Here is a 10,671-nt window from a genome sequence, read left to right on the forward strand (position 1 = left end):
GTCCTTCGGCTGTGTTATGCAACTGGAGGACGCGTCATGTGACCGTGAGGACTCTGACCTTCTCGCTGAACGAGCTCAACATCTTCACTACCATGACACAGCAGAACTCGGCTTCTCACGGGATTTTATGCACTTTTTACAAGCAATGAAATGAAGCTCAAGTTCATAAAGGAAAGTCCAACACTGAAGTTCCTTCATTACGCTGTCACCTCTGTCACCCTGGTATGTAACACACAGCACATGGACACGACGTCCCGGTTCCTGCACTCCACTTTGGAGCGTTCTTCTCCCTCCTTCCGTGGAGAAACTGGAAAAGACCAGAAAGCAGCAAAGAGCCAAACATCTGATCAATAAATAAAGAGACAAACAGAGTTCGGTTTTATCTCTGGCAGGCTGTGTGTGTGTGTGTGTGTGTGTGTGTGTGTGTGTGTGTGTGTGTGTGTGTGTGTGTGTGTGTGTGTGTGTGTGTGTGTGTGTGAAACAGGGCCACTCTACTTGTCAGCTCCGAGTCTCTGTTTATATTACGTACAAGATATCCTACATACACAGAAGAAGACATCAAGTCAACTTTGATTAATATAAATCCAACCCTCACTCACACACACACACACACACACACACACAGCCTCACACCTGTTGATGGCCTCCAGAACCTCGAACCTTGGAGTGAACAAACAAAGATGTAGAAATCTTCAGAAGAACGTGTGATGAGCCACTCATCAAATCTGTTGTGAGCGGATGGAGTAATATTTCTCCAACTTTACAGTCTGCTCTCGATGGACATCTCTTTCTCAGGTGAAGGAGATGAAACCAGCCGAACTGAACCTATGAAGGGTTCCAGTAAAGATCTACAGCTGCTTCCTCAGATGAAGCCCTCTGGGTGTCAGCAGGGTCACGTCACGATTCGTAAAACACGAGGTCTGGAAGAGGGAAAGAAACTGATGATGATCAGAGGGACCTCGGTTTGGGTTCAGTGATGAAGATGGCATCCGTCAGATGTTCTGCAGAGTTCTCCTGGTGTAATGGAGGAGTGGAAGTGACGTACGCGTCTGTAAATTAGAATCAGTCGTCCCTCAGAAAGGAAATGTCTGCCGTCCCGCTGTTTGCCCAGAGTGTCCGATGTTCTGCTGTAATCCGTGGCACGAGGGCGTCATCGTGACCCGACCCCGTTTGGCGTTGACATGCCGTGTCTCCACATTTCCGTCTGCCGTAATTGCTGCTTCTGCTGGCATGGAAATCCATTTGGAGAAAGGGAGGCCATGTTCCGTGTCCTCGCCGCGTGCGGAGCTAAAGATCAAGAACACTGATGAACCATCATCTAGCAGAACTTGAGGTGATTAGATGGACCTGCTCCATGTTCTGGGGCTTCTGCTGCACGGCCACATTCCTGTAGTCGCGCTTCAGTTCCAACTGAGATTCCATTTTAGACCTTAAACAGATGCAATATGGGCGGGGCTTGCGGGACACGTTGGGGCGGGGCGTACGTTGGACGTACGAAAGTAGCTGTGCTGCACAGCGCTGCCGAATAATCATCGTATTTCTACCATAATAGTGCCACTGGGGTCCCCTTGATGAAGGTCCCGTCCCCACACGCTGCTCCCCGGGCGCCTGTCATGGTGCCCACTGTCACCAAGGGTGACGGTTAAATGCAGAGGACACGTTTCACCGTGGCACCGTGTGCTGTGCTGTCGCGGGCTGTTCAGGGTAGAGACTCATCCTGCACTGTCCTCTGGCAGCGCCGGTGGCTTCCTGCCCATGTTCATCTCTTCACGTTAACAATCTTTGGCGGCTCACCTATAATCCATCTGCTGAGCTGCTCTGGTTGAAATCTGAAGGCGTCTAGCTTCACGCAGGACATCTCACCGCAAGAGACTACGCCACGCCCAACATGGCGTCAACGGCTCCACCTCCTCCTGGATTACCAGGGTTTATAGTCAGACGAGGAAGTTCCGTCACAGACAGAACCAGAGAACCCGACATGGCAGCCAGGGAACTGGATGAATAAAATCTGCATCTGAAGCTGGTGGATCGGAACATGAAATATAATCTGAGGGTGTGTTTGTGTGTGTGATCCATCTTCCAATTAAATGCCATTAGACCTCAGTGACATTCAGCGGCTGAGTCGAAGAGGTTTAATGGCGCAGCAGATGGAGTTAGCCTGGACCAGAAGATAAAGACTCCCGCCCAGACAAAAGGGCCGTCGCTGGAAATCATTTTAATAAACTCCGCCTCATCCATCACCTCCTTAATGCACAGCACATTACAGGGTGATAAGTACGCCTGGAACAGGTCACGTGGCTTTCTTTTTTACATTTACCAGACGCCCTTATCCAGAGCGCCTTACAGTCTGTAGTTAGAGGGACAGTCCCCCCCTGGAGACACTCAGGGTTAAGTGTCCTGCTCAGTGGGGTTTGAACCTGGGTCTTCTGGTTCATAGGCGAGTGTGTTACCCGCCAGGCTACTACCACCCCGCCACCTTCTCTTCTTTACTCTACACTCTGGATCGTCAGAGACACCGTCACAACAAAGCGTTCCAGAACAAAAGCGACAGCATCCAGTCGGACCGCAACGTGATATTCCGGGCGTTGGTCCTCCTGCAGGTGGAGGTCACCTCCTCTCCACCCCACCTTCACACTGAAGGGCCTCTGCTCTCCAGATGCAGCGTGTACTTGAGGGGAACTCTTGTGAACGAGTGAAACGAACGCGTGTCTTTAACCGAGAGGCGACGACGCCGGATTACGGAGTTCAAGTGCAGCGACGTTAAATGTCCCGTTCGACCAATCAGACGCGGGACAACGCGGAGGCCACGCCCGGCCCTCGCGGATTGGCTCTCCGCCGCGCCGCCGCGCCTGATTGGCCGGGCCGCGGGGTCCCGCCCTCCGGTTCGGCGGCGGACGCGCTCGTCGCGCCAGTCGCTCGCAGCGCGGACCGCCGGAGCAGCAGCAACTTTCCCGGCGCCCGGATGGAGCCGCGGCGGTAGGAGCCCCACCGCCGGCGCGTCGCAGGAACTTTGTCCGCCCTGGGAGGCGCGTTTCCCGCCGCGAAGTCCGCGAGTTCTGTGGCGGGGGCGGGAGGGAAGAATGCCCGCGTCCACCCTGCTCCCCTTCACCGCCGCCCCGGGCAGGAAGTCGGGCGGCCCGGCGGCCTTCAGGCTGACGGAGCGCTTCGTGCTGCTGCTCCTCTTCAGCGCCTTCATCACGCTGTGCTTCGGCGCGATCTTCTTCCTGCCGGACTCCTCCAAGCTGCTCAGCGGCGTCCTGTTCCGCCCCCCCGCGGCCGAGACCTCCACACGCAGCGGCGCGGACGGCGGCTCCGGGGCCGGGGTCCTGGCCAAGATCCGGCGGGACCACGAGGAGGCTCTGCTGGAGGCGAAGGACACGCTGCAGAGGCGGGTGGAGGACATCCAGCAGGAGATCCGCGGCGACAAGCAGCAGGTGGCGCAGGACCTCCAGCGCGCGGACGACGTCCACCTGCCCCCGGTGGAGTTCGTGCGCACGCGCGGGGCCACCGGGCACGAGCCCGCCGACCCCGAGACCCGGGAGAGGAGGAGCAAGGTCAAGGAGGTGAGGCGGGGGTCAGGGGTCAACGCTGGGTTTACTCTGATGGGATGGTCCAGGAGAGCCCGGGGATCAGGAGTGTGTGAGAGAGGGAGAGAGTGTTGACCAGCACACACACACACACACACACACACTCTCATACTCCCTGATGGGATGGTCCAGGAGAACCCGGGGATCAGGAGTGTGTGAGGGAGAGAGAGAGTGTTGACCAGCACACACACACACACACACACACACACACACACACTCTCATACTCCCTGATGGGATCGTCCAGGAGAACCCGTGATCAGGAGTGTGTGAGGGAGAGAGAGAGTGTTGACCAGCACACACACACACACACACACACACACACTCCCTAGAGAGAAAAGTTCTAGGTATTAATGGAGTTTACAGTTTATTGAATCCGGCAAATAGAGGCGAGAAACTTGGTTCTAAGAGGGATGTTCTGTGTTCATCCTGACTGCTGTTGGTGTGTGTGGTTCTGCCGGGTTCTGGTTCTGCGCCTGGCTGTAGTGCGGGTCGCTTTGTTCCGTCCTGTGATGCTCAGTGGAGGAAGCGTGGCCGGCAGCGGCGTGCTGGAGGATGTGGTTGTGGGTGGAGCTGCAGAGCATCATGGGTCCGACTCGGCAGGATTATCGGCGGTGGCGTCACCGGGTGTAATCCTGGCCTTCACTTCCTTACCTATGACCCCCACCCTGGTCCTTATCAGCGGAGCTGCATGGTTTTTTTATGAAATCGTGGCGTTTGTTGCTGATGCCAAGTCATGTCCAATCTAAAAATGGGGAGAATTCCCCGGGCGCTCTGATTGGCTGCTCTTGGCCCCGCCCACTGTACGACTCTGCTCTGGTTCTTTCCAGATAAATCCCGTGGGGGGAGTTTACATTTCCAGCGTTTACCCGATGTCCTTGTCCAGTGTGACCGGGACAGTCCCCCTGGAGACACTCAGGCTTACGTGTCCTGCTTGGGGACACGATAGGGTTCGAACCTGGGACTTCTGGATCAGGCCACTACCAGCCTAGTTGAGATGATATTAAAATGATTTTAAAATTCCAGAATCGCCGTTTGGTTCGAACCGACGGCCTCGTTCTCTAAAGTTCCTCTTGGTTCCCCCCGGAGGGAACGGGTCGTTCCAAAATGCGGACCAACGGGGCCGTCTGCTCAGGAAGCGGCGATAATTATTGTCATTAGCATAATCATCGTTCTGTAGCCGCTTCTGGAGCTCATGTCATCTTTTACGTTCTGTTGGTACCGAAATGAAGTGGATGGTGACTTCATATCCCAATATTTGTCCTGGTCTCCTCGCGTGTCCTCCGGAGAAGGATCTCATTGCGACGTTACCTGCAGAATACGTGATGAAACACGGAATGTGGTCAGGCCACGCTGAGAGAATGCAGAGGATCAGGTTCTGCGAAAACCTGAGGAACCAGGCAGATGTTAGAGCTGCGGTTGTTGTGTCTGATGAAAAGAATTGCAGATTGCGTAGATTACGGAAGAATGGGAACCATGTTTTGCCGGCTTCTCACACCATCCAGGCCAGCAGACACACAACTACCTTGAAACAGGTAGTTCCACAGGGACCCGTCCCGGTCCCTCACCATTCTGGTGTGTGTTGAATGACTGATGTCTTCGTTTGGTGTGTTCTTCTCCTCCCATGGTTCTGTTTTCACATATTTAATGTGTAAAAGTCCCATGTTCCACCACTTTCTAGAGCAGACTGAAGAACCGCTAACCCTGTTGCAATGTCCTGAGGACTCTCCAGGTGGAGAAGTTTGTAGAGGGTCCGATTCTTGACCCTGATGGGAACTGGAAGCCGATAAAAAGGTCTATTTCACGTTAATGTTCCGTATGAACAGCCGTGCTGCTTGTTATGCGAGTTTGGACTCTCGACTCGGTTCTAACTCGGGCTCTTCAGCTCCGTTCCTCGCCCTGTTAGGCTAATGATGGATGGTCGTGGCTGGAGGCGAGGGCGCCGCATCGATTAGCCTTTCACAAGGTCTTCATTAGCTCGCATCGCGACCGGGTCTCCTTCTCGTTCGCCTGTTTGCGATAACGGATGAAAAGGTCGAGTCAATAAGGCTGCGTGTGGAGCTGGAGGAGAAGCCCACGTTCTTCTGCGGTCTCTCTGTAGGACCAGTAACTGTGGGACCACAGGGTTGGTATCAGATGAAAAATCACGTTCAAGTTCAGATACATACGTGTTAGACCGAACGTAGTGAAACGTTTAAACAACGTTCCGTACCGACGTGAAGAGGAGTAACCAGAGCAACAAGGAAGACGGATCAAGATCTAGAGGGGTTGTAGAACATTACCTGCGTTTTTCATCATTCCGAAGACGAGTAGACGTGACTGTTCTGGACGGCTCAGGGGGTCGGAGCTGCGCTTCTTCCTGCAGGACGTCCTGCTCTGTCCCAGCTCCTGCGGGTATAGAACCGAGAACGTGCGAGTTCTACCTGGAATCCACATCTTCTGGAAAAATGATGCTTTTAATGCATGTGAATGGTTTTGTTCTGCGTGTGTTTTCCATGAACATTCTTCTTCATTTAAAATAATTAACCGTGTCACTTCCTGCCGGCCTCCTGGTGCTGAGGACCTTTCCGGGGACCGGGACCCCGGCTTTGTTATTATTGGACCCCCAGGGCCGGCGCCTTTTGACCGAGTCGGATCTGAAGTGCCGATCTGGGCAGCGGCCGCCGCTTGGCAGCGGTTGAATGGCGTGGGGGGCGTGGCCCTGCGGAGCGGAGGACCGCCCGCCGGTGCCCGGCAGGCAAACATGGGGAATCCGAGCCGGGCCCTCCGGCTCCCGGCTGTGTTTTTTCCGCGCGCGTGTGTGTGTGTGTGTGTGTGTTTGGCAGACAGTCCGCAGCTCCCGTCTGTGCCAGCGAGACGCTCCGTTACCAGCGCGGCCCCGCCCCCTCCAGGGAGGCTCCGCCCGGCCTCCGGCGTGCGGTGTGTGTGTCTGCAGGTGTTTCCCTGCTGCAGAGACATGTCGTTACCGTCCCTGCGCCACTTTTCTGGTGTCCTGTAATTTGCCTGGATCCCCGGAGACACACACACACACACACACACACACACACACACACACACACACACACACACCTCCGTATACACATGATAGGAGATCATCGACTGCTGGGCAAAGATCTCGGCGTTAATGACCCTGTTCACCACCGGCGTTCTATTGAGTAAATGGTAACAGGAGGTCTGTGTGTGTGTGTGTGTGTGTGTGAGATGTTTGAACGTTGTCTGCTGCACTGGAGCTCCTCCCACACAGAATCCGCACCCCTGTTCCTGTTAGAACCTGGTTTACTTCCCCATCGTCAGTAGGCGGAGCCTCGTCTGGTTTTCCCAGCGGATCATCCCGCCCTGGCCGATCGGATGGTTTTTCTGCCTCCCCAGTTCCCCACGGAACCTTGAACTGTGTTCCTCAATCAGAGAGGAGGTTCTCCTGGTGGTCAACGATGATGAACAGACGACTATTCTGCGGCAGGAGGGCCGGAACCAGAACGTTCCCTTGGGCTCTGCGTTCACACAAAGGCGCGGCTGATAAAGAATATTTATGTCCTAATTAGGTCCCGTTCACCGTACAGGGAAAAAAAAGTCATTTCACGGCACATGAAAGAGCCGAGACACCGAGCTGCAGACGAGAGCGTTCCGTCCGGAACAGCAGTCTGACACGGACACATTTATTTCAGCCGGTTGCTTGTAAAAGATGTTTCCTGAGCTGTTGCACCAAATATTAATTGTTCCTAATGGTTCTAATAAGAAGCTTCATTTGCATGTTTTCCTGGAACACTTCCTGCTTTTTTTGTGTGTGTGTGGTGTGTGTGTGTGTGTGTGTGTGTGTGTGTGTGTGTGTGTGTGTGTGTGTGTGGAATTTGTTCTGTCTGATCATCTGACTTACTATCTGACAGCATATCACTGTTAATGATGAATGAAAGGGACACACACGGTGTCACATGCTGTCTCTCTAACACACACACACACACACACACACACACTCACGTTTCCCCCGACTGACTGAACAATTGATCCAAATCTCAACTCCTTCCCCCAAATACACCCACATGCACTGGGGGTGTTGAAATGCGTCTCGTAATCGATCATCAGGCCTGATCTGTGTACGTGGGTCATGGGTTCTAAGATGGACGTAGTCTACATGTCTTCTCCTGCCTTTCCCAGTCGGCTTCGATTGGTGTTTCTCTGGTGTTTGCGTGATGCTGTTCAACGCCGGTCAGGATGTTGGGGTGAAAACGTTGCGTGCCGTGTTTGAACGCCTGTGTGGACGCTTTGAATAATGGTCACCTGACTCCACGAACTCCAGAAAAACGCCTGCTTCGGATGTCCGTATGAACGCAGCCTTTAATCTCAACTCTCTTATTCTAAACCATCATGTGAAGTAATGTAGAAAAGTTATGAGATGCATTGTGATGCATTGATAATCGAATCATGAGACCAAGTGAAGGTTCACACCGCTAACATGCACACACACTTAATCAATCTGTCTGTGTGTATGATTTCTGTGCCTCTGTTTGGTATCGTATACCAGCTGACCTGAATTTGTGAAGTGGCCTGGATAGTGAGGGTCTTCCTGTAGAATGGTGATGGACCTCGAAGGGTCCCTGTGGTTTGTGTTTCAATTAGTGGTGGGCCGTTATCAGCGTTAACATGAGACTCATTATCGGGCGCTAAAAAAGATTTCGCCGTTAATCTATTCACAAAGTTGTGTTGGGAGCTGGGTCTATACTACGCAAGCTATTGTGCCGGAGTTAAATGGTTAGATTTATAAGTATATTTCTTCTTTCTTGTGTCTTTTAGTTTCTTATTTCCTGAAGACTTTTATTTTGTTTTTGAGACCCGGTTCAGGTCTCTTGTACACATGGCGTGAGCTGTGAGAGAGAGATGTGCAGAAAGACGCAATGTGTGATGTGATGTTCTGACGCGACCTTGCTTTTTGTACAGAATACACTTTGCACAGAAAATCTCTTGGGTGGTCAGCTCATCATTTGTGGTTCAAGAAACGAAATCAAAAAGTTACACAACGCAGAAGAAGAAGCGCTACACTATGCTGACTTTCACCTTGATATTTTAGCGCGGATGTATACCTAGCCGAATTGCACTGTAGGGGGCGAGAACGAGTCTTCGAACTGTGAAATTACCACATCAAACATGACGTGGTAACATGGATGCAGCTATTTAACTGAATAAACAGTTGGTAAACACAAGTACATCTTATTGAACATAATTTATTTTCATCACCAATTATCATAGTAGAACAGCTTTCTCAAGCAGTTTGTGATGCATTTTGGAAACAGGAGATGAGCCCCTGGTCTAATGCGCCACCTGGCTTGAGAAACCCGTTCTCAAAGACTTACTTTTAGTCATTATTTGGGTAGAACACATATTCTGAATGCCTTCAAATGAGCCATTTTAATCTAGATTAAAATTAATTTTGCTTACTCTAGATTTAACTAGATTAAGAAAATTAATCTATGCCCACCTCTAGATTCAATATATTTGTGTGTCTGCTGGCCTGGATGGTGAGGGTCTTCCTGTAGAATGGTGATGGACAGGGACTGATCCCTGTGGAACACCGCGGGTTTGTGTTTGAAGCACGGCTGAAGCCCTGAACCTCTTTATATTCCCGACACATGTCCAGGTCTACGGTTTTCAAATTCAAATGAGCCGAGTTTCAGAGCCCGAGGCTGATTTGGATTTATTTTCCTAAGCGCACAGACGTGGCGGGTTGTCTTAGTTGTGGCCTCCATGTCCTACACTGTGAGAGGACAGCATCCGAAGGACGGGACGATGCAGGGATGCACCTGCTGTCATGGCACGGCACATGCTAATGAGAATTCATCAGGGGTTAGAGGTCACTGCTTCCCTTTACCCAGCAAGACGTATTTGCATAGATTTGCAGATGGAGGTGTTGATGGTGTTGATGGTGTAACGGTGTGTGTGTTGCACTTTAATTGAATTGTGACTGACTGCTTGATTAATTAATCATGGTTTATTAATGGATCAGGGGTTCTGTCAGTATAGAACCGTGTGGGTGGATCTTGAGGAATCGTCCCTCTTGGTTGACCTTTGACCTGTTTTGTTCTTTATTGAAGGAGGACTGGTTCACCGCACACTTGGAACAGAATTATTTAAAGAAGATATAAATGTCCTTCATGAATATGGATGTTATCAGGGGACAGGCGAGCGTTGAGAGCGAGATCCCGGTTCCACAGAGTAGAACGTATAGAACGTGCTGCATATAAATAAATGAGTGAGTGAGCGGCGTGTTAACGATGCAGATTCATGATGAACTTGATCCAGAGCAGGTTCTACTGTTCTCAGTCGTAGATCTTCTGCTGCAGGCTCTCTGTCTGCGTCTGACTCTGACTCGGGGCTTGTTATTGATTTTGACAGGATGTGTTTACACACACACACACACACACACGCACACACACACACGCACACACACACCCTGTCTAGCGCGTCTCCGCTCTCGTGTCGCGTGTCTCTTCTTCCTCTTTTGTCGTTCTTGACTGGCAGCTCTGAGTTCTGAGATGGAGAAATCTGGGCTGCGTCTCTGGAGCTTCTGAGGGGACTGACAGGTCTGGAAACAGCTCATCCCACACACACACACACACACACACACACACACAAAATGGCCCACATATATGCTGAAGTCTGATTGGTGGTTAGCTGAAAGTGGCACTAAGACTAATTCATTAATAAATGTATTATGTAATGAAGCTCATTTATGCAGATTCTGTCTGTCACACGTACACACACTACACACGTACACGTACACACACACACACACTACTCAGCCTCCGTTAAATGATTTCTGGGGAGCTGAATAGTGTGTGTGTGTGTGTGTGTGTGTGTCCTCCTGTCTAGTTGGAGAGTTAAATTGCATCCCACCAGGGGTTTTGACTTAAACTCTGGTTCCTTGTCTCCCTTGTTACCATGGCGATCAGGTGTGCCCACCTGTTGCTATGGCGATGCCACTCTGTCTGGGAGTTGAGGGTGGTGAGTAAATTCAAACTGGTGGATCTAGATGGACTGAGAGGGACGGACTGGCCCAGGGTTTAAAGGTCGAGAGCTGTTTTTAGCGCCTTGATG

The 10,671-nt window shown here is 51.6% G+C and overlaps 1 protein-coding gene across 1 annotated transcript in view; it reads left to right on the top strand.

The window, feature by feature from the left end:
• Positions 1–3,076: 3,076 nt before the first annotated feature.
• Positions 3,077–10,671, top strand: part of LOC114781509 (mannosyl-oligosaccharide 1,2-alpha-mannosidase IA-like) — an 18,094-nt gene continuing 10,499 nt past the window's right edge. The window contains exon 1 of the mRNA XM_028967939.1: positions 3,077–3,563. Within this exon, the coding sequence (XP_028823772.1) occupies positions 3,081–3,563 (483 nt within the window). The 5' untranslated portion in view covers positions 3,077–3,080. The remainder of the gene's footprint in view (positions 3,564–10,671) is intronic.

Source organism: Denticeps clupeoides, unplaced genomic scaffold (genome assembly GCF_900700375.1).
Source record: "Denticeps clupeoides unplaced genomic scaffold, fDenClu1.1, whole genome shotgun sequence".
Lineage (NCBI taxonomy): Eukaryota > Metazoa > Chordata > Actinopteri > Clupeiformes > Denticipitidae > Denticeps > Denticeps clupeoides.